This window comes from Acomys minous, assembly GCF_964271855.1.
Source record: "Acomys minous genome assembly, chromosome: 11".
NCBI classification, from domain to species: domain Eukaryota; kingdom Metazoa; phylum Chordata; class Mammalia; order Rodentia; family Muridae; genus Acomys; species Acomys minous.
This window is the reverse complement of record NC_140492.1, coordinates 102,624,678-102,651,741: the sequence shown is the minus strand read 5'-3', so window position 1 is coordinate 102,651,741 and position 27,064 is coordinate 102,624,678. Positions and strand designations below refer to the sequence as shown.

The 27,064-nt window shown below is 45.4% G+C and overlaps 1 protein-coding gene and 1 long non-coding RNA gene across 2 annotated transcripts in view; one reads left to right on the top strand and one right to left on the bottom strand.

The window, feature by feature from the left end:
* LOC311608285 overlaps window positions 1–27,064 on the top strand; it is a 67,083-nt gene that overhangs the window by 10,918 nt on the left and 29,101 nt on the right. Inside the window, exon 2 of the long non-coding RNA XR_014782890.1 lies at window positions 17,217–17,313. This is a non-coding gene — a long non-coding RNA (uncharacterized lncRNA). The remainder of the gene's footprint in view (window positions 1–17,216; window positions 17,314–27,064) is intronic.
* Window positions 658–21,847, bottom strand: LOC311608276 (betaine--homocysteine S-methyltransferase 1). Its single transcript, XM_084800674.1, has 8 exons — window positions 21,692–21,847; window positions 18,229–18,361; window positions 13,084–13,202; window positions 11,500–11,691; window positions 10,657–10,804; window positions 5,027–5,209; window positions 3,519–3,747; window positions 658–1,462 (listed from the first exon to the last, which is right to left on the bottom strand). Exons 1-8 carry the CDS (start codon window positions 21,722–21,724, stop codon window positions 1,276–1,278), a joined length of 1,224 nt encoding a protein of 407 aa, XP_084656800.1. The 5' UTR covers window positions 21,725–21,847; the 3' UTR covers window positions 658–1,275.

The following is a 27,064-nucleotide window of genomic DNA, read 5'->3' as shown; positions in this document are numbered from 1 at the left end:
AATTGTTGACCTTAAGGCCTGGGCTGTTGGAGTTCTGTTCAGGAAGTTGTCTCCTGTGTCAATGTGTCCCAGACTCTTCCCCACTTCTTCTTCTAACTGACTTAGTGTCTCTGATTTTATGTTGAGGTCTTTGATCACAGGGGGAGGAAGTCCCCCTCAGTTACAGTCATAGGGGAGGGGAGTAAGGGGAAAATGGGAGGGAGGGAGGAATGGGAGGATACAAGGGATGGGATAATAATTGAGATGTAATATGAATAAATTAATAAAATATATATTTAAAAATTATTATTATTAGTTTTTTAAGCTACCAAACTGATACCAAACTCACTGCTCCCCATCTGGCTGATCCACCGAAGCACTTCAGTGGGTCCAGGTTTGAGAAGTGTAAGGAGGGTGGCCTTCTACCGGTGTCACCTCCCTCCCCAGCATACTTGTGTTTCTTAGTGGTCAGCGTGAATCTGAAAATGGAGACAATTCTGGAATTCTGGACTCAAGCCCCAGGGCCGGAAATCGTGGCACAAGCCTGTAATCCCAATACCTCGTGAGGCAGAGGCAGATGGATTGCTGTGAGTTTGAGGCCTGCCTGGTCAATAAAGCGAGTCTAGGATAGCCACGTCTACACAGAGAAACCCTGTCTTGAAAAACGAAAAACCACTAACAGGCCACAAAAAGGGCCCTGAAGGTTTTTAATCAGCATGTTTTTCTTTTTATTAATGACATGGGATGGAAGGGGATAGGACAGAAAATTCCAGAACGGATTGTTCCTTTTTCCTTTGCGGTTATATGTTAAGTTTTACAGAGCTGTTCCATACAATGTGTCTCACTAAGGGTCAATGCTCAAAAGATCATGGGGCTCACTGCCAGAAGCACCTTGAATAAAGTGGGTTGCTGTGTCACTTATCATATGGTCCCTGAGATGTTACTAGGTCACTTATGGTGGCTTATGTCCCACCCTCCTACCTGAAGTGGGCTTGACATCTGAGTGACTTTCTCTTCGCATCAGTGATCTCTCTAAGGCCTATTGCATGACAGGTGCTTAGGAACTCTGTTTAGGGTTTCTGTGGACTTTTCCTTTCTTTGCATCTAAGTAGATAGCTAAAGCATACTTCTGTAAGTGTAAAATGCCATTTGTGATTCTGTTTTGTCTCGCTAGACAGCAATCGTAGGGGTAGGCTGGTATTGACGCAAGCATCGGCTTTTAGCCACATTTTCCTTCTGTGTGTGCACTGTGGCCCGGGCGTAGAAGAATTCACCCCCTAAATGTTTGCCTCGTGGCTACTGTGCAGACTTGAACTTCTGTTTCTCAAAGAGCTCTCTCTGCTGCTGCTCACTGGTGGCCTCCCGCTGCTGCATCAGCTCGGCTGTTCCTTTGGTCACCCCCCAGGCGTCTGGCTTGGACATTGAAGGGTTGTATGGCCTGCCAGAAGCTATCCGGAGATTCTGCCAGTACTCCTTTCTGGCCCTGCGGAAACAGAACACACATCAGGATCTACAATACACCCAGAGCATATACCAGGATCCCCCAGTCCACCCTCAGCCTTTCTTAGTCTCTGAAAGTATGAACATGTGTTTACAAATCCAGACGTAAGGCGTTTTCACCACTTAACCCTTTTAGGTCTTCTTTGAACCCAAACATAGAGATGTCTAAAATGTAGAATCAGGATATTTTCTATCTGGTATATGCAACCTTTCCATCCTGGTGTCCTGGCCACATTAAAAAATTTTTTTCTTATAATCTGGGTGGTGTATACTTTTAGTCCCAGCATTCGGGAGGCAGAGGCAGGCAGAGCCCCGTGAATTCAAGGCCGGCTTGGTCTACAGAGTGAGTTCCAGAACAGCCAGGGCCACACAGAGAACTTTCACTAGACTATGTTAAGTGTGCAAAATAATGTCTTTCCACATGCTACTCTCGTGTGTGTGTATGCCATACTTTGATCACACGCACCCCTGTGTTCTCTCACTTTCTCTCTGAAACTTGTCTGGAGACAAGCTGGAGCCTGTGACTGGATTCTCCCTCCATCCCATTTTCATCATCTCCTCCTGCTTCCGGCCTCATGTTGGTAGCCTGTCTGGAAGGCATCTACACTGGCTACTTTATTTGCCAAAGTCTTGAAACTCTAACCTTGCTGTGGGCTCCCCATCACCTCGGCAATGAGCTCATCCTCCAGTGAGCACGCTGATGGTAGCGGACCTAACCCTGCTGGTCCCGGAAGTCTGCTTTCTATGGAATTCTGCCTCCGCTCTTTTCTCAGACTTCCTCAGTGCCCCCTGCCTCTTTCCACCTCTTAGTGCCTCCCGTCAGCCTCCTCTTTTGCCTGGCAGTGTACTTCATCCTTCAGAATTCAGCTCTGGCTGCAGCTTCCACAGGCATCCCTCAGCAGCCCCCTTCTGCCTTTTGTCGCCGTGGACCATTAGGTCAGAGCCCGCACTGCTATGTGCGTGTGTGTGTGTGTCTCTCTCTGTATTTGAATTCACCATGTCATTTGGACTTGCTTGCTTGTTTCTCTGTCTCTTAGGTTAGCTCTTTGGGAGCTGGAGCTCCCGTCCTCCTTTTCTACCTGGTAAGATCCTATTTAGCTTTCAAAACCCAGCTTTCAACTCTTCCCTTTTTCTGATATGTTGTCCTAGCTGGCAGAGACAGTTATTTTTGTCACTCCTCAAAAGCTGTCACCATGTAGTATGATGGTTTTATCTTTCTTCTGTTGCGTTTCCCTTTTTATCCTATGTCCCATGCAGACCACGTTGGACTCAAACTCACTATGTAGATAAGGCTGGCCTCGAACTTCCTATTTTCTCCTTGCTACCTTCTGAGTGCTGGGATTACACCTGTGCACCACCATGCCAAGCTTTGGTTTTCTTAGCCACTCTGTGAGGCTCTCGGGGCCAGAAATCAGAGGTTCTTATTTCTTTAAAAAAAAAATATTACTATATATTTATTAAATTTATTTTTAATATATTCACTTTAAATCCGAACTGTAGCACCCTCCCTCCTCTCTTCCAGGTCCCACCCTCCCTTCCCCCCCCCCCCCCCCCCCGCCCCTTGCTCCTTCGCTAGTCGTTAGAAAGTGGAAACCATCCTCATGTACGATCTGAGCCCAGCCTATCAAGTCTCATCCGGACTGCCGGCATAGAGGTTCCTATTTCTACCACGTTGTTGGCGCCCAGCCCGGTGCCAGTTGTAGACTTATTTCCTTGTTCATCACCACCACTGGCCCACCATACCACCTCGTCCCTAGCTCTGGAAATCAGGACACCGAGCGCTTAGCATGAACATAAAGTATTAATACTTAAATGGACACCGCATGCGCTGTGCTTGAGTGGGGCACCGATTTGCATTTGCATGCTCTTTAAACGTACAGTCTATCTTAAACCTTCTCCACAAGTCACCTGGCAAGACGCTTTCTAAGCAGCTCAGGAGAGACTCTGAGGAGGGGGGGCCGGGGTTTGCCCGTCCTCTTCGCACGGGACATGGGAGGAAGGTGTCCTGGGGGGAGCAGATGGAGTGGAGGAGGACTGACCTGGCTCTGACCCAGGGTTTGGTGTGCATGTTCAAACCACTTCCCCAGCCGCCATGTTTTTCTGAAGCTGGGGGCAGGAACCCCCTTTCTGGGGCCAGCTCCTCTGCAATCGCCCTGACGTGGTAGGGCTCAAATCCGCAGCAGCCGCCGATGTACCTGACCCCCAGGTTGTAGGCCTCTCTGGCGTATTTTTGAATATCCCATCTGGTCGCAACTCTGGGTTCCAGGCCTGGAATAAATGATATTAGGTCTGAGTATTTTTTTATTAAAAAAAATAAATAAATAAAAAATAAAGGGCTGGAGAGACAGCTGAGTGAATTAAGAGCAGTTGCAGCTTAGGCATGAGGGACTGGATTGGGGCCATGTCAGGTGGCTCACAAATGACAGCTTATAGCTTCAGCTCCAGATGTGAACTCTGCTAGCACCTGCAGTCTCATCATGATCATGTGTGTGCATATACATGGTGCACACACACACACACATATGCACACACATAGGCATCACACATGAGCATGTACAAATGCTCAAACACCACACACACATGCAAACCACACACACATGTACACACATAAGTGCAGACACACAAGTGTGCACGTGTGTACATATATACACATGCACACACACATGAGCGAGCACACACACAGACATACACATGCACATATTCAAACACCACATACACACATACATATATACATGTACACACACATTTACACACACATGGACATACACTCACACTCGAACACACACTCATACACACCAACAATTTAAAGTAAATCTTTAAAAAGGGTGGAATATGAAAGAGCAGAATACCTGATGCCTCCTCTGGCCTCTACATGTATGTACATGAATACATGTAAACATACACATGGGAGTACACACACACAGACAACCACATGCAAAATTAACATGAAATTTTAGGAGGGAGTGGGGCTTTGGAAGTAATTCATTTAATTTTATTTTGTGATTAAAACATTAAAAATAGCTGGATGCTGTGGTGCACGCCTGTAATCCCAGCACTTGGTAAGCAGAGGCAGGGGGATCTCTGTGAGTTCAAGGCCAGCCTGGTCTACTAAGTGAGTCCAAGACAGCCCAGGCTACACAGAGAAACCCTGTCTCGAAAAACAAAAACAACAAAAAATTAAAAATAAGGGTGAAAGGATATTCTCGAAGGCCACACACTTCAGGACCAGAGCTAGAACCGGGATCAGCCCTCTCCAGACGTCCCTGCCCCAGACGACAGCCTTTTCATCAACTCTAAGGCATGAGTCACTGGTTGTCACCTATGGGTCACACTTAAATTCACGGTTACTGTTTCCCTTAGCGGTCCCCCTTTTCCTTCTGTGGCCTAATATGGAGGGAGTTTTGGCTTCAGGGACAAAAACTAGGGGGCAAGAGATGACACCCACAGCTATTTCTCTCCCATGGCAAAAGCTATCTGGCTACATAAATTCGTTTGGAATTTCTCAGGCAAAGATATTGAGACACTTCATTAAAATGTTCTGTCTTACCAAAGGGGAATTCTGGGAGATCAATAAATCCCTGTTTGCCGCAGTCGGGGGTGTGGTAGGCCAAGGGCTGGCTCATCAGGTAAGCTTTCAAGCGGGCAGCCTCCAAGCCCTCTTTCATGAGCTTCACCGTGTGCAGGCTGGTGGTGGGGTCGAAGTGGCAGTTCACACCGACAATGGAGGCGCCTGGAAGTGAGGGGAACATATTAGCGTAGGGGAGACACCAGATTCTGGCAGCTTCCATGCTCCTGGCTCCGCGGGAAGCTGGTACTCATCGATAGACCGAAGGACAGTGTTTGGTCCCCACGCAAACCTGTGTCACCTGTGAGGAAGAGCGATCGCGAGCAGCTACGAACTGTGTTCTGAGAAGTCTGGTATAATTGAAGTATCACTTAGGCACATTGGGCTATCCATCTTCTTTTTAATTTATATTTTCTTTCTTTTCTTTTTAATCATTATTAGAGGCTTTTCTTTCCTTTAAGTTTTGGCGGTCCATTTTTCAGTGTTCGACATTATGTAGCACGCGCGATGATTTTTCAACACTCCCAGATGCTGGATTGCACCTGCATTTAGCATTATGCTGCTCATGCAAGGCCAGAACAAATCTCCCCTCTCGCCAGGCATGCTTAATACATTCACAAAGGCTTCTGAGGCACAGTAGCCGAAAGTCATACAGAGAAAAAGGTTCATTTGTTGTTGTTGTTGTTGTTTTGAGATAAGGTTTCTCCGTGTAGCCTTGATACACTCGATTTGTAGACTAGGCTGGTCTTGAACTCATGGAGATCCACCTGCCTCAGCCTCCTGAGTGCTGGAATTAAAGGTGTGTGCCACCACTCCTAGCAGTTAATTATTATGTTTTTGTTTTTTATTTATTTATTTTTACTGCCTTTGTTTGTTTGTTTGTTTTAAAATCTGTTTTCTAGAAAAAATTTTATAGAGTCCAGGGGCAGCCAAGGCTACACAGAAAAACCCTATATCAAAAAACAACAACAAAAAACAAAAACAGAGAGAGAGAGAGAGAGAGAGAGAGAGAGAGAGAGAGAGAGAGAGAGAAGGAAAGAGGGAGAAATTTGTGTCTAGGATTAGTGGTTTGAAAACAAAACTATCAAAACCCTCCTTCGCTTGAGGTGGCTAATCACTTTAACACCTATCACAGGGACAAGGTGCTCATTTGAGTGCCAGCCTCCCAGATAGGCAGCTTCACAGAGCTGCCACCTAAAGTGTTCTTCTGAAATCTGTTGTGATTTTTTTTATTTAATAAGACAAAATATGTTTTAGATGTCTCGTTTCATTAAAGAAAAAAATTTTTTATTTGGTTTTTCAAGACAGGACTCTCTGTGTAGCCTTGCCTGTCCTAGAACTTGCTCTGTAGTTCAACTGGCCTTGAACTCAGAACTCACAGGGATCTGGCTGCCTCTGCCTCCCTAGTGCTAGGATTAAAGACATGTGCCACCTCTACCCAGCCTAGATGTCTCATTAAAAAAAAACAAAAAAACAAAAAAACTTTTTTTTCTTCACCTTTTAGTCTTTTCTTTTTGAGAAAAAATATTTTTTATTAATTTATTCGTAATACATCTAAATTGTTAGCCCTTCCCTTGTATCCTCCTATTCCTCCCTCTCTCCTGCTTCCCCCCCTACTCCCCTCCCCTATGTCTGTGATTGAGGGAGACCTCCTCCCCCTATATATGCCCTTAGAGTATCGAGTCTCTTCTTGGTAACTTGCTATTCTTCCTCTGAGTGCCACCAGGCCTCCCCATCCAGGGGATGTGGTCAGAAAAGGGGCACCAGTGTTTGTGTGAGAGCCAGATCTCACTCTCCACTCAACGGTGGAGAATATCCTGTTCATCGGCTAGGTCTGGGTAGGGGTTCGAAGTTTACTGCCTATATTCTCCTAGGCTGGTGCCTTAGTTTGAGGAGGACCCCAGGACCTAGATCCTCCTGTCATAAAGTTCTTCTTGTAGGTTTCCAGGACCCTGTGGATCCTTCTATTTCCCCATTCTTCCATGCTACTCTCACCTAAAATCTCAATAGGATGTCCTTTCCTCTGACCCACCTTCCTGGTAAGTAAAGTTTTTCATGGGACGTATCCCTTGGACTAGTGTCTCGATATAAGTGAGTATATACCGAAAAAAAAAAAAACTTTTATAGTCATTACATCCTTAACTGTGTCTGGACCCAGGATGACCAATAATGACAAGTGTTAGGTATGGTTTTGGAAATTTCATCATTCAGTAGATTTGAAAAGGACAACAGGCTGTTAAAAGTACCACCATCTCAGGAGGACATGGTGGTGCACGCCTTTAATCCCAGCACTCAGGAGGCCGAGGCAGGTGGGTCTCTCTGGGTTCGAGGCCAGCTGGGTCTATAAGTCAGTCTAGGGCAGTTAGGGATCTTATTATACAGAGAAACCCTGTCTTTAAAAACAAAACTAAACAACCCTCCCCCCAGAAAAAAACAAAAACAAAAAAACTAAACCCAAACTGAACCAAACCAGTTCCACCCTCTCAAAAATGAAAGGGATTCCCAAATGGAGCATCTTTCTTCTTTTTGAACTTAAGAACCTTCAGTAAAGGGTTGGTGGAGATGGGTCAGTGAGATGAGCACTTGCTATGAAAGCAAGAGGATCTGAGTTCAAATCCCCGGTGCCACCAAACTGCTGCCATCAACATGCAAGCCTATGAGCACAGCCCTGGGTAGAGGGTAGAGGGTGGCGGGTAGGGGGTAAGGGGGATGGCGGGGGGTGGGGGGGTTGAGATGGTCCAATCCCAGCAGCTTGCTGGCCATCCTGCCTAAGCTAACTGATAGGCTGTAGGTCAGTGAGAGAGATCCTACCTTCGTTTATCTAACACCTTTTGTGGGACTGAGTCTCACCTTGTGGCCCAGGCTGGTCTCAGCCTCTAAACAATCCTCCGGCTTCGGCTCTCTCGGCCACCCACCCCTCCAGCAATGGGGATACAGGTGTGCACACCACACCTATTCTGTCTCGATCTTGACCTCTGGACTTTAATTTTGATTGTGGAGCGCCCATAGCTTCTCTTTCTTTGCGTATTTTATTTTATTTGTTGTTATGCTTGCTTTTATTGTACTGGTTAATTAATTATATGTTGGCTATTTATTACATACTTGCTAGATGTAAGGTTCCTTGAAAGGAGAAATGTAAATAGAATATGGTCTGACATCACAGGCTTTGTGGTGTTTTTTTTTTTTTTTTCTTGATTAAAGGCATGTGTCATCACTTGAGCTCAGACTATATCTTAGCTCAGGATTTCCCAAGATTTGGCCCACGAACATAAGGTTTTTATGATGAATTAAGATAGATGATGGCTATTCATCACATCTCTTTCTTGGATATTAACAAGAGATAAGAATGTGTCAAAGATTTGGCTAAGTCAACGGTGGAGATCCAGGCAGGATTAGTGTGGCGTCTGATCTATCAGCGTTCTCACAGATGGAAAAATGCCAACTGAAGACATCCCAAATGAGTGATGTAACTGACAGTGGCATGCTTCTTTCTTTTTCTTTCTCTCTCTTTCTTTCTTTCTTTTTGTGGTTTTTCCAGACAGAGTTTCTCTATGTAACAGCTTTAGCTGTCCTGGAACTCACTTTGTAGACCAGGCTGGCTTCGAACTTACAAAGATCCGGCCTGCCTCTGCTTCCCAAGTGCTGGGATTAAAGGCATGCACCAGCACCGCCCAACTGACAGCGGCATGCTCTAAGGGCAGAGATGCCCATGTCAGATACAAGGAGGTAGAATTTAAGCTAAACATTGGAAAATGAGCCTGGTTTCTTAGGCACAGAGTGCTCAGGGTTGAGCCAAATAAATCTTGTCTCCACCTTCACGAGTGTTGTTCTAGTGGGGTGATTTTAGACAGATAAAGGAGAAATGAGAGGCTCCCTATGCCTGGTGCACATGAAAGTCCTGCATATGATGGGAAAGGCCCAGACCGTCTGCCAATTACCAAGTTCCCCTCTGACCTTGAAGACCACTAACTTACCCCCTCTTAGTTTTAGAGTTCCCATAAAAATTAGGATTATATACTTTCCTTCCTACACATAAATATTTCTTACTGTTAGTGACAAGTGTGAAAAAGATTCTTATGAAAAATCAGGAGGTGGGTAAGAACCATAAATTAGACAGATCACTGACATGTCTCTAGTTCGCAGAGTCGGTCTCTCTTCCTCTGACACTGAGTTATAACTTGGATTTAAAATGCGACAGTTTGGAAAATAGTCTGTGCATTTCCCCTAATTGAAATGAAACCCAATGTTAGGAACAGAAATTGGATAAAAAGATATATTAGGTGGTCAGCATTTCATATCACAGTTTCTTTTGATTTATTATAGCAATTACACGAGGCAAAGCAAGCTAGCCACTATAAGGAAAAAACTTTGGCAAACAGACAACTAACTTTGAAGTTATTAATGTTTAAAGATCCTCGACTTGAGACGCGTTTAAATAAAACACAATTTCTCCTAATGTTTCTTTTGACTTACCCAAACATCCTTCTTGTTTCAAAGCATTAAGCCTCCAACATATGTCTAGCTACCCCTTGCAAAAGGCTGCCATACGTCTGCGGCTTGGGGATTCGAGAATGAAATTTTACTGTTCTTTAAAAATATAAACTCATGGGTTGAGGAGATGGCTCAGTGGGTCCTAAGTTCAGATCTCTGGTCCCTGCATAAAAAGCTGGGCATAGTAGCCCGTACCTATAGCCCTAGTGCTACTGTGATCAAGACAGACAAGTGGACCTCGGAGCTCAGTGGCAAAGCCAGCCTATGTAATCAATGAGCTCAAGGTTCAGTGAGAGACCCTGTGTTAAAAAATAAGGAGACTATTTGTCCACAAATTTCGGGAATTCCTTGTTTTTAATAGCTGAGTAGTACTCCATAGTGTAAATGTACCACAGTTTCTTAGTCCATTCTTCTACTGAGGGACACTTAGGCTGTTTCCATGTTCTGACTATTATGTATAAAGCAACTATGAACATGGTTGAGCATATGTCTCTGTGGTGTGTTAGGGCATTTTCTGGGTATATTCCAAGGAGTGGGATAGCTGGGTCTTGAGGAAGCCCTATTCCCATTTTTCTGAGAAAACCATGTCCCCTGGATGGGGAGGCCTGGCGGCACTCAGAGGAAGGATAGCAAGTTACCAAGAAGAGACTCGATAATCTTAGAGCATATATAGGGGCAGGAGGTCTCCGTCAATCACAGACATAGGGGAGGGGAGAAGGGGGGAAGTGGGAGGGAGGGAAGAATGGGAGGAAACAGGGGAAGGGCTAACAATCAAGATGTAATATGAACAAATTAATTTAAAAAATGGTAAAAAAAATAATAAAATAAATAAATAAATAAATAAAAATAAGGAGACTAAAAGAAAAAGAAAGAAAGAAAGATGAAGAGCAATAGAGAAATATACCCAAGGTTTTCCTCAGGCCTCTATATGTGCACACACATGCCACAACACCCCTCCTGTTCACACACATGAACACGTACAGGAAGCAAATTCGTGGGTTTTCTGTGTATGTTTTCTTGGTATATACCAGAGTATGTATCAACTCCTGAAACAGTGTGCATTTTCTTTATGTTATCTTTAAAGTCTTACTAGTGGCAAACTGACGGAAATCTATCGTTACCTGCTTTGACCAGCCGCACCGCACACTGTCCGGGGGACACCCCATGCAGGTCCCCTTCAGGCCCAATGCACATGGTAGCTGCTACAGGTTTACCAGATGTTTTTAAGGCTTCCACTGCCCACACAGCTTCTTCAACATGTTCAAAATACTGAAATCGGTGAAGAGAAGAACACATTTAATCATGTTCCCCACAAAACAATAAGAACATTATCATGTGAGGAAATGCCTAGCAACTACTCAATTTCTAAGCATTTTTTGACCCAGAATAGAATGAGCGACAGCTTTTTTTTTTTTCTTCCCAGACAAGGTCTCTCTGTGTAGCCTTGGCTGTCCTAGACTTGCTGTATACACCAGGCTGGCCTCGAACTCACAGCGATCCGCCAGCCTCTGCCTCCCAATTGCTGGGATTAAAGGCGTGCGCCACCACCACCTGGCTCTTTCTTTCTTTTTTCCTCCTTCCTTCCTTCCTCTTCTTTCTTCTTCTCCCCTTCCTTCTCCTTCTTTTCTTTTTCTTCTTTGAGACAGGGTTTCTCTGTGTAGCCCTGACTGTCCTGGACTTGCTTTGGCATCAAACTCACAGATATTCATCGCCTCTGCCTCCCAGAGTGTTGGAATTACAGGTGTGTGTTACCACGCCTGCGCTTGGAGCCACGGTTTCTTAGTGTGAATAGATGACAAAAGATTTGAAAACTACTATGTCCAATGAACTGTGTCAAAGTTAGCTGAAGTCTTAGATGGAAAAAGATCCCCAAAGCTAAATGCATAGTGAACCCCCCACCCCATGTGGACGTGAGAGTAGGTTAGAGAAAGGGGTGCCGTCTGAACTCGGGCCATCTTGCTCACCTCTGCAATGAGGAAGTCCACGTTCTTCTTCATGAAGACCTCTAGCTGCTGGTGAAATATTTTCTTCACTTCCATCTCACTCTTGCAGCTGAGGTATGAAGGTGTCTGGCTCACACCTCCGGCAACCAAAGCGTCTCCTTCATCAGCCACTTGCCGTGCGATGTCGCACGCGGCTTCATTGACCTTCTGTCCCTAGAGGGGGTAAGTGGAGGACACACGTAAACTCACGCGTGAAATCAGACAGCAAATCAGTTACACGCCTGTCTCTCAATTTCATCTTTATTAATCATTGTTCTTGTTTCCAGAAAACAAGAGTTACGTAGATCAATTGTTGATCAAGTCCAGCAGTTTGAAAAACTACACTAATATGAAAACAACAGCGACAGCTGTGGTGATGTCTAGGCTAGACGGTGTTGTCAAAAATCTGTGAGAGGACAGCAGTCTATCGGTGAAAAGAGCTAAGCTAGGATTTTATATAACCTGCACTTAGATAAATAATTGTGACAATGGACAATAGCCTTTATTAATTAATAAGAGTAAAATTCAATTAAGATGATGACCAAAAATTCATGACTGTGTATTTCTCCCATTCTAAGGCACATTCTAATAATTTAAGACATTTAAGTTTGAGCTGGTCTTTCTGTTTTTTTTTTTGGGGGGGGTTGTTTGTTTCTTTTAATGGAGTCTCATTTAGCCCAGGCTGTCCTTGAGCTCCCAGTCCCCCCTGCCTTCATCTCACAAGTGCTGGGATCACAAGCTGGTACCACATGGACCATCTCACTTTTGTCCTGAGATAGTGTCTCATCTTGTCGCCTTCAACTGCTGGGCTCACGGGTCCTCTCACCACAGTCTCTTGAGTGGCTGGGAGTGCATGTGGGGCCAACAAGCCTGTCTGCTCTGGGGTGTAGCTTGCTGGCAGGGCTCTTGCCTAACACATTTGAGGTCCTGGGTTCTACCCCTCACGCTGCAGATAGTAACCACAACATCCTGCCTTATCCTTTAAAAATAAAGCAAAGCGAACCCTCTACCATTCCATAACCCCCAAACGCAAAAAATAAACACCCCATACTATAGGTCATTTTAGGACTCTCCCCCGCCCCCACTTCCGGGTTCATTTTAGATATGACGAAATATCAGCCTTGATGGACAAGTGATTTGGCAATGACAAAAGTGCCTGCAGCTGCAGCTAAACTGCTCGGCTTGCGGCTCCCTGTACTCTGCGCGCCTTCGACCTCAGCACTTGGGAGGCAGAGGCAGGCAGAGCTTAGCAAGTTCCTGGTCAGCCAGCCGGCATAATAAAAGCCTGGGCTAAAAAAAAAAAAAAAAAAAAAAGTATAGAGATGAACGGACTTGTGAAGACACCACTTTTGTTTAGCCACATAAGAGCAAGCTGGGATCGTTGTTGAGTGTGTCTTTAATCTGCTTCACCAGGGGCCTTCCTGTTAATCGTAATGAGTGCAGCTCAAAACCTGAGAGTGTGAGTCCAGAACAGAACTTCAGCTTTGTTCCTCCATGGGCACTTGGGTGGGGGAGTGTCTGAGATGCCCGTCACGGGTGGCGGCGGCCCTGGTGGCCGGTACTCACAGATATCTTCTCCGCCACGTAGTTTCCTCTGTTCTCCAGCTTGTCTTCACTGGCATAGAAGGTGAAGGTCTGCATGACGTTCGAACCAGCCCTGAGGAACTCCCGGTGAAGCTGGCGAACTGGGGAGAGCGCACGAGCAAAGCTGTGATCTCACCCGCTCACCAGCCTGCAAGGCTCTCAGGCAAACGAACATCAAAATGGCTGCTTCAGCTGCCTGTCGTTTGTACGTCTGGGCTTAAGGAGGGGGAAAACTGGGTCTCCTGGAACCTCCCTCAAAGCTGTCAGGACTAGGTAGCTGGGTGGCTGGAGAGGGCAGGGCTCAGGGGCGAAGTATTTGCATCCTGTTTTTCTTGGTTTAGTTTGCTCATTGTGACCTTGTTTTTCATTCATTGACTCTCTGTGGAAGGCGCTAACAAGGAGGGGCAACAATCTGTTGTCTTGTCCTTGGGAGATCTCATGATCCATCCAAGGATAGCTGTGTGGGTGGGCTCTGCAGGAGAGGCTGTCTACTGTGAGGAGAGGAGCAATGGGGCTGTGTGTTGAAGAATTCTAGGTTCTCGCTGGGTGGAGGTCTGGAGGGAAAGTCCGTGTAGTGGGACTGGCCTGAACAAACACAAAGTAGGATCAAGTTTGGCATTTGGGCGAGTGACAGGAAGTCCGAATGGGACACTGAAGAGACGTTGGAAAGGTTGGCAGGACATTCAGGTAGAAAGGGGGGATTGAGGATAGAATACAAATGGCCTACCAGTCTGCTAGCCTAAAGACCATGCTCTGGACCTCAGGTGATAGCTGTGACTAGCCCAGTGGGGTTGTTTGTTTGTTTGTTTTCCTAAAAATTTATTTATTTATTATTTTTTATGCATTAGTGTTTTGCCTGCATTTATCTATCTGTGTGATGGTGTCAGATCCCCTGGAACCGGAGTCACAGACAGTTGTGAGCTGCCATGTGGGTGCTGGGAATTGAACTCGGGTGCTCTGGAGGAGCAGTCAGTGCTCTTAACCACTGAAACATCTCTCCTGCCCCAGCCAGGTGTTTTTTTGGGCAAAAAAAGTTGAGTTTCTGTTTGTTTGCTTTTTGAGGAAGGGTCTCATATGGTTGAATACTTGGTCCCCCGTTGGTGGAACTATTAGGAAGTATGCGGAGTTTGTTGGAGGAAGTGTATCACTGCGGGCTGGTTTCGAGAGTCAAAAAGACTCTCCCCATTTTGAGGGTTCACTTTGCGTCCTCCTTATGAGAAGTGAGCTCTCAGCTAACTGCTGCTCCAGTCGCCTGCCACTGTGCCTTTGCTCTGCTGTCATGGACTCTAAGGCTCAGAAAACATAAGCCTAATTAAACACTTTCTTTTATCATGGTGTTTTGTCACAGTAATAGAAAAATAACTAAGACAGGTCTCATGTAGCCTAAGCTAGCCTTAAAGTTGTTATGTAGCCAAGGATGGCCTTAAACTGATCCTCCTGCTTCTACCAGCATTGAAAGATAATTCTGGGGGCTTGGCAGATATAGGTCAGTGATTAAGAGCTGCCCTTGCAAAGGTCCTGTGCTTGGTTCCCAGCACCCATGCCAGGAAGCTTAAAATCACCTGCCACTCTGGATCCTGAGATTCTAGTGACCTCTTCTGGCCTCCCAGGGTAATATTCCCCACTTCACACATATAATTAATAAATCTTAGGGGAGAGAGAGGAAGTGGGGAGGGAGAGACGAGGAAATGAATGCTCTTGGTTTTTTGTTTTTTTAGTTTTTTGAGACGGGGTTTCTCTGTGTTGTCTTGGCTGTCATGACCTCGCTTTGTAGACCAGACTGGTCTCGAACTCACAGAGATCCACCTGCCTCTGCCTCTCGAGTGCTGGGATTAAAGGCGTGCACCACCACATCCAGCTATGAATGTTCAATAAAATGAGAATTGGAGCACTGTTCTCAACTATAGGCCCTTGGATGGATGGCGAGTGGGAACAGTTTCATGGCTGGAAAAGAAGAACGTGGGAACTGTTTCCCATATAGTTACCTATATTCAATTTAAAGAAAAGTATTTGACTCTAAGCAATCGCCTCTAAACCTATGGTGCTCACCAAGGCCCCTGAGTGGTTTTTTTTTAAATGATGGACTTGAGGGAGGGCCAACCCCACAGACACCCTAACTCCCTCGGGGTGGGATCAGGCATTACTGTTTGTCTTGTTTTTAGCCTTTTGAAGGTTCCTGGTTGATTCTTGTTTTCAGCCTTGCTGAGAACTGTCATGCTAAGACAGATGGAAATAAGCATCTTATAAAAATGAGAAACTTAGTGTTTGTTTTCGTCGGGGGAATTAGCGAGGCAAAGGAAGGAACCAGCAATCCTGCCAAGCCCTGGCATGTGTTTTAAAATGCTAGAGGCCTATAAAAGCCAGCTGGGGCAGCTATGTCAGAGACTGGGAAATTAGCTGGGACACTGGAGATAAAGGCTAAGGCTGGAGTGGGGCCTACGTGTCTGCAGAGTGCCTAGAACGCAGGCAGAGCCTCCGTGCTCTTGCTTTTAAATGGGTGGACAAGTGTAGGGGGGAAAAAAGCTCCGTGACTTAGAAAATAGCTTCGCAAGCTTGAAGCCAACTCTTTCATGATTTCACTCTTTTTTAATCATGGAAACTTTAGCTCTCAGTGGGAAAGGAGCTTAAAGCACACATCTAAGCTTTAAAGCTCATTTTAATTAGCACAGGAATCAAATAAAAACACCTCAGAGGGAATACCTGTCAATCAAACAAACATGGAGCTGCTGAGATCCCAGGGACTAGGATGGCGTGATTTATAAAGTCCACCAAGGTGATCCGGGTGGATTTCCAGAAAGCCCATGAAAAAATCCTGGAAGGAGACACTACCTGTTTGTGTTACATGTGTGTTCTATGATACAGGCTGTCTGTCTTTATAGATTTTCTAGGGGGCAAAGGTCCAAAATGACTGAAGATATTTCTTTACTTTGGACCAATTTGTTTCTTTATATTCCTTCTCTGTCTCCCTACCTCCCTCTCTTTTTCCCCCTCCCTCCCTGCCTAGAATTCACAGAGATCCACCTGCTTCTGCTCCCTAAACGCCACCACACCCAGCTGAGAAATCCAAGTTTTTGAGACTTCAAAGCAAAATTCTGCAACACTGGTTCTCAACTTTCCTAAAACTACAACTCCTTAATACAGCTCCTCATGTTGTGGTGATCCCCCCCCCCCAATCATAACATTACTTTTGTTGCTACTTCATAACTGCAATTTTGCTACTGTTACAAATTGTGATGTAAGCATCTCTTTTCCGATGGTCTTAGGGGACCCCTATAAAGGGCCACGCGATTTCCAAGGGGGTTGTGACCCACAGGTTGAGAACAGCTGTTCTACAGTCAAAGACAGTTCTCCAGAGGCATGTTATGTTGGCAGGAACATCAGTTGGGAGAAGCGTGTGATGAAATAACACTGGGGTATTTCTTTGCAGCGGTGAAATGCTGGCCGGAAGGAGCCCCAGTTCCCAAATCATGTTTTCCAGCAGTTTGCTCACTCTAATAATGAGCATTCCTGCCTGCCTGGAGTGAGTGCCCCACCCCCACATCCCATCATCGAGAGTTCCCACCAGGCTCTCAGAGTGACACAGTTAAGGGAGGCCATTAACAGGGACAGTCTCTCAAATGGTTGAGTGAGTCTATCTACAGCTTGGGTACCATCAGCAGACCAGAGGAAGATAACAGAAGACTGAGAGTAAATTGTTCCAGTTTAAGGCAGAGGCTGGCAGCCAGGACCTCCAGGAAGGCTCAGATACAGGCAACTCTCCTGCATCTAGAAAGCAGAAAGAGCCGAGGATCTGGCCCTAGACAAAGTGACACAGAAGCAAAGCTCCCAAATGCCTGGATATCAACCAGACATGCCTGCTATGTTCAAGTCAGGGCACTGATGACAGAGAACCGGGACTGCAAGGCAGAGTAGATTCACCCAAGAACTCTGAGAACCCAGGTCCCTCCCAGAATGCTCTGGGCCAAAGTAGTCCATTCCTCTGCTGTACACATGTATGTATGTGTGGGTGTGTGGGTGTGTGTTTGTGTGCATGCATGCATTCATGTGCATATATGGTCCAGAGGTTGAAATTGAATGTATTTCTCAATTGCCTTCCCCCTTATTTTTTGAAACAGGGTCTCTCGCTGAACGTGAAGCTCACTGGTTTCAGTAGACAAGCTAGCCAGCAAGCCCCGAGGACCCTCCCATCTCTCCCCATCGTTTGGACTACAGGTATCCAGCTTTTTAATGTGGGTTATGTGGGCTGGAACTCAGTTCCTCGAGCTTGGGGAGCAAGCACTTTAGCAGCGAGACATTTCTCCAGTCCCAGTTCCACCCTTTTAAAGACGGATGCTTCCCTCTTGCTTAGGAATCTGCAGAGACCGCTGCCTTGGAAGACAGCACTTGTTCCTTCCTTGTCACTATTGTTTGGTGATTTAAAATAAAAAAGAGTTAAGGCAGGTGGGATTGGGTTTAGAACAGGTAGATGCTTGACTGCAGATAGGCCTGGGCTACAGTACCATGAACTGAACTAGTTGTCAAATATGCAAATAGAGAGACGGGATGTGGCATCACGGACCTTAAAGCATGTAAGAGCGGGACAGGCACGTGGAGGGGACTGACCAGAATCTAAGCTGGTTAGAACGAAGGATGGAGAGGCTTGATGAGGCGGGGGGATGGGAGCATTACAGAGAGGGAGCAGAGAGACAGGAGGAGCTCATCAAAGGGGGCTTGCTGTCAACCATAGGTGGTCATGTCTTGGTAACGGTGGCTGAGGTACAGCAAAGGGAAAGTTCACTGGGGAGGAGATGTAGGCCCTTTCCAAACTGCTGAGTGGATTGTCTGTGTGAACACTGAAGGCATAGATTGGGGGGGGGGGGGGTCAGAGCAGGGGAGGGGGAGACAGCAGCCGAGGAAAAGACAACAACAATCCAAGTTCTAGACATCTGAAGTGAAGGGCAGGGGCCAGGTGGTGGGTGACCGATAGAAGCAGAGAGAGATATTGCGCTTTGTAGCACGTGAGTCTGTACTGACAGCTGGCGGTGCCCAGGATCAATAAGAGGTATGGAAAACATTGCTAGCGGGCACCCCTCTCCTTCAGCACGGCACACATTCTCACAGCTTAGAACAGAGGAGCGTTTCACCAACCTGCCTCGGGGTGCTCCACAGCAGCTTCCGGTGTCCAGGGCCCAGCCTTGACATAGCCCCTCTTTTCCAGCGCAAAGACAAATCCTCCGTCTCCAATCACAACTTCTCCGGCGTTTAAACGTTCTAGGATCCCCTGGATTTACAGCCCAGGGAGAGAAAGGAGTCGGGTTTCAAAGACGAGGCCTATTTTTAGTGGTCTTTGTTTTGTTTTGTTTGCAAATATTTCAGTGCTGTGCAACAACTGCCACTGTGCTCAGGTGTGAGGGATGAATTTTGAATTGCAAATTGGAAAGGGGCTTTATAGACTCCAAAGCAATTTACTAGTGTAACCGGTTTTTTTAGTCACTAAGAATCATGATCTTTAAATTAAACATACCTTATCTTCAAATTCTCTCTCTCTCTCTCTCTCTCTCTCTCTCTCTCTCTCTCTCTCTCTCTCTCTCTCTCTCCCTCCCCCCCCCCCTTCTCTCTGATTTTGGAAATTAAAGCCAAAGTCTCTGAATAATTTATCCAAGGTCCTTACAACTCTCTCATCCTGAAATGGTTTCTAGATTTGGTTTCAAATAGAGGTTGAGGGAGGGTGGGATAGCTCTGCAAAAAGGCGAATAAGTCTGAGGGATACGTTAGGATGCACTCATTTGCTGCACTCTGGTTACTAGCCACACCAGTGGATTTCTAGAAACATGAACAGAACACTGGCTGCAGAACCAGCATAAGGAATCACAGGCTTTTGCACCAAAATCCCTCTGCATCTTCTCAAAGCCTCCTCCACAGTCCTACCCCGAGCCATTATGATATCAGGAGCTCAGGGGGGGAACCTTTGAAATCCTCACTGTAGAACTGGAAGTTACATGGGGTGCATGCTCCCTACTGCCTTATATTCCTTTTGGACCTGAATAATTTCAAGCCTAAACATCTGTGAGTTAAGAAACAACTATAAAGATACAGAATTGCTCCCGTGTAATCTTGAAGTTAAAAATATTCATCATGACTATGATATGTCTAAATATTACATCTTAAATTTAAAAGTATATATGTATATATAAATTAGCAAATATATGCTTGTGATATATAGATATATATCATGTGTAATATAAATATATACCACATGAACAGTGGTCCCATAAATAATCTGCGACTCACTTCAGGTGGAAATAACTAGTGACATTATGGCAGTTAACAGCACTGACTGAACGTGTTTTCAAATTTCAGTACCACAACTTTTTAACACATAGTATACATAGCAAGGAAGGAGGAGGAGCCACTTAATTATCATGGCAATCATGTTGAGTGGTTATGTCAGCATACACTTGGATTCTATTACAGTTTTTAATTCTCTAGACCTGAGAATTTTTTTTGTTGTTGTTGTTCCTAAACTAAACAGTGCCACGTGCTATGAAAAGCTTAGGGTTTGGTTTGGTTTTGTTTGTAAAAAAAAATTATTAAAAAGGAGTATATGTAATATCAGCTTTTTTTTTCTCAGCTTACTCTTCTAAAGTGTGTCTGCCTAGGCAACCAGCAGAATATATATCAGAATGTTGCAGACTCTGTTTGTGTTTTAACCAGTTTGGTTTTTGCAATGAGTAAGTGTCCTTGTGATATCTTTTTTGTTTGTTTTTTGTTTTGTTTTTGTTTTTGTGAAACAGGAGTTTCTCGATGTATAGCCTTGGCTGTCCTGGACTCGCTTCACATTGATCTGCTTGCCTCTGCCTCCCAAGTGCTGGGACTAAAATCGTGTGCCACTGCGACTGGCCCTTGTAATACCTTTTAAAGGCAAATGTGTAGGCATATTGCTGCCCTTGTTTTAACATTTATGTGAGAAAAAGGGTATTGGGGAAGCACCCTTATGTTCTTCCTTTCTTGATAATTCTCTAAAGTGCGTACACCCACACCCCACACACAGTTACTGTTTTTTTTCAGACATGGAGGCACTGTGTAGCCTAGGTTGGTCTTGAACTCTGATCCTCTTGCTTCTCTCTCCTGAGGGCCGGGGTTTCATGCACATGCTTGCTGCAGAGTCTTCTTTGAAATGGTGACATTTCTAAGCTTGAGTTTGGGAAGTGGGTTAGAATCCAGGTTTTACAAATGGGGCCAGATGGGGTTGTGTGTGTGTGTGTGTGTGTGTGTGTGTGTGTGTGCATGTGCAATGGATCATTCTTTGCAGTCTGCAAGGGACTCGCGTCATTTAGTATATCTATGGACTGGCAGTAATTCAAAACTTACTTAAATCTCACACCACCCACATGCGTTTACCTCTAGGGCACTGGGCTTCCAGTTTTTAATAGGATTAGCTTTCTTTCTTGAGTGGATGTCTATTTTGAATTGGTGCCTGTCCCTTTACAAACTATGCACACCCAGGTGCTTTCCGAGCAGCCATGCCCTGCTTCCATGGGTTACTGAGGGTTATAGTCAGCCTGGCTCTATCTGTCTCTCCGACAACTCCTGGGCTTGATATCAAAGCCAAGCTGATTCCCTTCTCTCCTCTGTTCCCTAACCCAGAAGGTCTGATTTGGACTGAATTCCTGTGTTCAGCAGGCCACTAGGAAGCAGAAACCCGCTTTTTCTTAGGTGAAAACAAGACTCACAGGCTTCCCCCCCAAAGGCTGGGCGGTGGTGGCACATGCCTTTAATCCTAGCACTTGGGGGGCAGAGGCAGGTGGATTTCTATGAGTTTGAGGCCAGCCTGGTCTACAAAGTGAGTCCAGGGCAGCCAAAGCTACACAGAGAAACCCTGTCTCAAAAAAAAAAAAAAAAAAAAAAAAAAAAAAAAAGAATTCTATGAACAGCCTTTCCTCAGTGTCTTAAATACACTCTACTTATTTGTTTCTGAACCTGTTTTTTTGGTGCTCTTGTAAGGCAATTTTCTTTGGTCGTTGAAAGAAACTGCAGATGAAACCTACCATCACTCCCCCACAGTCCTGTCCTCCTGAAGGCAGCTGCCAGGGTGTCGGTGAAAGGAGGCTCGAGCCTGGAACCATCTGGCAGTCAGGTGGGCTCTGTAGCTGCCTGCCCCTCCTGCATCGACACTCCTAAGCCACCCTCCGGGGACACCACCCCCAGGGGTGGGGTGGGTATGGCACCCGTGGGTCTGTGAGCAGCTTCCCTGGTCTTTGGAGGTGCTGCACTCAAGAGTTGAGAGCCTAAGAGGCTGGAGGGGCGCCCTGACATCCCGTGTGACTGTGGGGATGCCTTGGGTCCAGAAGGCAATCATCCCACAGATCTAGGGTGCAATGTGGTCCAAGTGGAGGCAGGAGTGCAGTGGGGTCAGAGGCTGTCCTAGCATGCTCTATGTAGGAGATGCCCCGAGTCAGACAAAAATTCTGTGTCCCTTCTGACCTAAGGCTGCCAACTAGGAGGATGCTGGGCCGCAACCGGGCTCCAAGCACCCCTTTGTGCTCGCTGACGTTGGGGGTACCCAGCTGGTGGTGTATTGAGAGCACCCTCGGGTTCGCCTCAGACTCACCTTCTTGGCCTTCTTGCCGGCAACCGGTGCCATCTTTCTAGTGTGGTGAGTGGCGCTGAACACAGCTGCGGACGGGAGAGAGGGGAGCTGTCCCCACAAAGTCTGTGCTGCTGAGCAGCCACAGGTCTCTTTATACAGCAGCTAGGTTTCCCCAGCCTTGGCCAGGTCCAACACATGGCCTCAGGCAGGGAACACGCCCACCAGCCTTTGAATCAGGCCAGGGGCTAACTGGGAAGCTGCCGGCCAGAGGAGATGCTGAGATTGGTCTCCCAGATGGGTGGAAACACCAAGAAGTAAGATAAGAAGAAAGAAAAATAAATAAATAAATAAAAAATACCGAGGTCACTGCTTGCTCATCTATCAGCACACTGCCCTTTTGGCCAGTCACAAGCCTCTGACCTTGATCTGGGGTCAGGTACCCATGACCCACTTAAGCTGCCAGGCCGGGCCCCTAAGAATTCCACTCAGTGCCCAAATATTTGACGAAGGTGAAGATTCAAGCTTGTTGCAAGAACTTCGTGCAAAGTGTAATCTGCACGACCCACGCCTGGCGTAAGTAACTCAAACTTGGCATTTGCAGAACTTTTCGAAGCCTATCCTCAAGTGGCGGGTCCGTTTTCAGTGACCTTACAAACAGGCTTTGCAGCTTCCAATAACCCCGGCTTCTAGTAGGGATACCCGGATACCTAGCAAGCTCAGGGTCTAACATGTAAACCGCAAAATGGAAAAAGACTCTGAAGACCTTAAAATTCCACTTGAAAAACAAGGGCGAAGCAAGCCGGAAGGGAACTGGAAGCAGTCTCCAGCTGTGTACTGATGGCAGAAAGGTGACCATTTTTAACCTGTTCTTTGTGATTTGTAATTTTCCCCTAAATATTTACAAATTATATTGATTTTTAAAAACACTATAGAAATATCACTTTTAAAAACTGTACAACATACTAGTAAATACTTAAAGGGAACAAATGGTGTGAGGGTTCAGAACCTTTTATCCAAATACAAAAGGATGGGGGGGGGGGAAGGGGGGGAAGGGGCAGGGGGAAATTCTCCGCTAGAACAATGACCTCAATTTCACACATGCAGAAAAAATTACAGTAGCAGATAACACATTGGTAAAAGTTTAAAGTGATATATGAGTGATATGCAACTCAAAAACTCTTTTAAAAGCCCATTTCCCTCTGATGAATATGTAAATGAGAAAAAAGAGAAAAAAATATGTTGGAAGTGACAATATTTTACTGCCCCTATCTCCCCCAGCACCGCCTCCCCCCACCATTCCACAACCCTATACACTATAGGGAGTCAGCAAGAATGAGACATACAGTGATGTCATCTCTTGCAGGGTCCAGATTGTCCACCACTAATGTCCTGGAGAAGCTAAGTAGGTGATAGTTTAGCTAGTTAATGCCCTCGCTGACTAACCACAGCAGTAACAGCCAGTATTGCTGAAGTGCACTGTGGTCTTCAAGCGCTAGAGGGCTCTCTCAGGGTTCTGCCTGTCAATAAAGTCAACATTTCCAGCTACACAGGTTCATCCAGACTCTGCAAAAACAGTGGGGATTTTATTTTTTTTTTTTTTTTTTTTTTTTTTTTTTTTTTTTTTTTTTTTTTTTTTTTTTTTTTTACGGACCAGACTTTATTGGTTCAACAAGAGGAGGCAAAAGGAAACGTTAACCATCATTTGGGGAGCTTCATCCGCAGACGTGAAAGCAGCCTTTCGAAAGCACAGTGGGGATTTTAAACTAGCAGTTTGGGGCTGGACAGATGGCTCAATGGTAAACGCACTGGCTGTTCTTCCATAGGCCTCAGGTTTGATTTCCAGCACCCACATGGCAGCTAACAGCTGTTTGTAACTCCACTTCCAGGGGATATGATATCCTCATACAGACATGTATGCAGGCAAAAGACTAATGCACAAAACAAACAAACAAACAAACAAACTAGTAGCTTTAAAATGAAAACAAACCATAAAGTTTTCATGAATAATATAAATGCATGGTAATTAAAAGATTGTCCTAGCTGCTATTGCAAATTCAAGTCCTTGATCTGGAGCTAGCCATCTTTAAAAATTATTTTTATTATTTTAAATTATGTATATGTGCATATTCCTGTGTGTGTCCATGTACTCAAATGCAGGTGACCACAAAGACCTGAGGAATCAGATCCCTTGGAACTACAAGCAGTTGTGAGCATCTGGATATGTAGTTGTGAGCATCTGGATGTGTAGTTGTGAGCATCTGGATGTGTAGTTGTGAGCATCTGGATGTGTAGTTGTGAGCATCTGGATGTGCAGTTGTGAGCATCTGGATGTGCAGTTGTGAAAATCTGGATGTGTAGTTGTGAGCATCTAGATATGTAGTTGTGAACATCTGGATGAGTAGTTGTGAGCATCTGGATGTGCAGTTGTGAACATCTGGATGTGTAGTTGTAAGCATCTGGATATGCAGTTGTGAACATCTGGATGAGTAGTTGTGAGCATCTGGATGTGTAGTTGTGAGCATCTGGATGTGGGTGCTGAGAACCTAACTCAGGTCCTCTAGAAGAGCAGGAAGTGCTCTTATCCACTGAGCCATCTCTCCTGACCCAGGAAGTCGTCACACTACATTTCCAGGGGAATGTTATGCCTATTTCTGTTATATAAATAGATAAATAAATATTAACAATCATAACCAAATGCAGGGATTGTTAGTTCTTCTAAAGCTTACTCATTCCTACTTTCCCCACGTGGCTTATAGGCAGCTGCTACAATATTTTTTATCTTTCCTCGACCCCTTGTTTGTTGTCCTAACTTTTCTTTTACCCCTAAACTAGGTCTATAAAAACATCACCCACCTGCCATTTCCGTGTTGGATACTAAAACCCACAGTTCACTGGGTGGTACTGTGCCCAGGCATCAGCTGTGCCTTCTCGGGGTTATTAGTTATCCCTCAAGGCTCTGTACAGTGGCACCCTACACAGTCCTCAGGCACCCTGAGACAGGCAGGCAGGAAGAGTCCTAAAACTCTGAAGACCGTCAAGTCCTTGCCTCTGGTTCCAAAGAACTAAGTCCACTTGAAAACCAGAGGCAGCACCCTGTGTCATAGCCAATCTTGGGAGAGTGCCTGTGGTCTTTTGATCTCTGCTCCCAGAAAAAGAGGCCATAAGGCTGAAGTGCAAAGTGTTCAGGGTTAAAAATAAGTCCCAGGGGAAAGAGGAGGGTTTGAGCTGGAACCCCCAGCCCCTCCCCACCAAGTTTCATAACCTGAAAAGAGAGGTTATTGTCCTGTGTTCAGTTTATGCTTTGCCCTACTCAGAACCTCAGAAGCATTTATTAAATACCACTTGACAAACATGAAGCACTGTGAGTGCAGTATTTCAGACACCGTGCGCGGAGGTGGAGGTCAAAGGCACCTCTTCCTTCGAGTTCCCCAGTGAGGAAATAGATGGTGTCTTACCAGACTGCTAAGGTTCATTTTATCAATACATAGGTGGGAAATGATCAGGACTTTCATCTTCTGTTTAATTGGAATTTCCTTTGAAAGAGAGTCAGGCCTGAGGTGTAGCTTAGCTGTACAGTGCTTTCCAAGCATGCACAAGTAAAGCTGTGAGTTTGGCCTCTAGCACCTCTTAGACAAATAAATGAATGACTAAACAAATAAAACAATTAAACATGAAACTGGCTTTCCTCAGATTTTTTTTTTTAATTAAAACACGAGCCACTGAGCTTTAAGCTATTGAAGATGCTTTGTGTTTTAATACTGGGTTTAACAAAGTTTTGATGCCTGTGTAGAGCTCTTTGCAAACTGGTGGCATAGGAGTGTGGCCAATATCCATGTTTCTTTTGGCAGAGCCAGTGTTTATTAAAAAGGGAAATGTGAATTCCTTTGTGCAGGGCGTTCACCTCTTCCTGTGTGCTATCCACACCACACCCAGTGTGCTGCATTCAACTGATTTGTGTGCTTTGCAGCCTCTGCTGAAGGGGTGTGTGTTGTTTTTAAAAACAAAATCCCAAACGTTTGATTTTACCAATAAAATGTCAGGAGCCAGATGCAAAGCTGAGAGAGAGACTTCTAGCTCAGAGAGGCAGAGAAAGCACTCAGCTGATCTTCCTACCCCGCCAGAGTCCCAGAAGGAAAAAGCCCTTCTTCTCCATGCTATCTTACAAAAACAAAAACAAAAACAAAAGCCTTTTCACACTGAAAGTCCACTGTTTGTCCTCCAGACCTCCTTTCACTCTCTGGGTTTTTTTCCTATGTTCACTTCCTATCAACTGGTTGCTTGCTCCTCCTCTTAACGTAGGGTTAACTTTATTTAATCCTGTTTACAGAACACTTTTGGATTAGAGGTGTATGCTAGGGCTGAGCTACATTACAACCACCTATTTACAATAAACAGAAAGTTCTTGGTTAAAGGTGTGTGTTAGGGCTGAGCCACACCACCATAAGAAACAGATTTTTCGAGTTCACAATGTTGGGGTGGGATCACAATGGGATCAAATATCCTACAACATACACATGTGTGTATGTGTGTTTGTGTGTCTGTGTGTGCACACACATGTGTCAGTCGTGCCTTTGTATAGGCATGTATGTGTGCATGCAATGTGTGTGTGTGTGTGTTTGTATGTCTGGGTGCTTGTAGGTATGTATGTGCAGGTGCATGTAGGTGTGTGTGTGTGTGCACACATAGGTGTGTGTGTGCTTGTAGATGTGTATGTGTAGGTGCATGTAGGTGTGTGTGTGCACATGTAGGTGTGTATGTGCTTGTAGTTGTGTATGTGTAGGTGCATGTAGATAAGTGTGTGCACATGTGGGGGGGATGTGCATACATGCTTGGCTTGTGGAAAGTAGAGGTCAATTTCTGGTTTAACTCCACAGGTACAGTCTGTTAGTGTCACAGCACCAATGTTACATGATTCTGCTATGAAACATATCTGGTATAAGGATGTTTATTTGGGGGAAGGGAAGGGGAGGGGAGTTAGGGCCTCCAAGAGCAGGGGTAGAGGTGGATGATTGGACTTGTAGACAGACAGACAGGCAGGCAGACAGACAGGCAGGCAGACAGACAGACAGACACAGAGCTGTGAGGGCAGAGGCGGATATAGAGAGAAAATGTAGGGACAGACAGAGAGGAAGAAAGACCAAGAGAAACAGAGAGAGCTGGAGTGGTGGGTGGGTTCTTTTGTCCCTGACACACCAGTAGCAAATGGTGGCAGGTGATGACGTAAGACATTGCTCAGACCCTGAAGGCAGCCTAGTGGGATCGCCTTTGAACTGACACAGTCCACCTCTTTTGTGTGTGTGTGAGTGTGTGAACTGTATGTGTGTGTGTGTTCTTGGGTGTGTATGTGCATATGTTGCACATGGGTGTCATTTCACACACGTATGTACACACACA

Excerpts from the sequence above, each read along its gene's own strand:
- LOC311608276 (XM_084800674.1), bottom strand. The coding sequence starts at position 21,724 with ATGGCACCGGTTGCCGGCAAGAAGGCCAAGAAG. Across the intron at positions 10,805-11,499 it reads TGGACTTCCTCATTGCAGAG|TATTTTGAACATGTTGAAGA; the intron begins GTGAGCAAGATG and ends CACCGATTTCAG. Across the intron at positions 3,748-5,026 it reads TCTCCCAGAATTCCCCTTTG|GCCTGGAACCCAGAGTTGCG; the intron begins GTAAGACAGAAC and ends CATTTATTCCAG.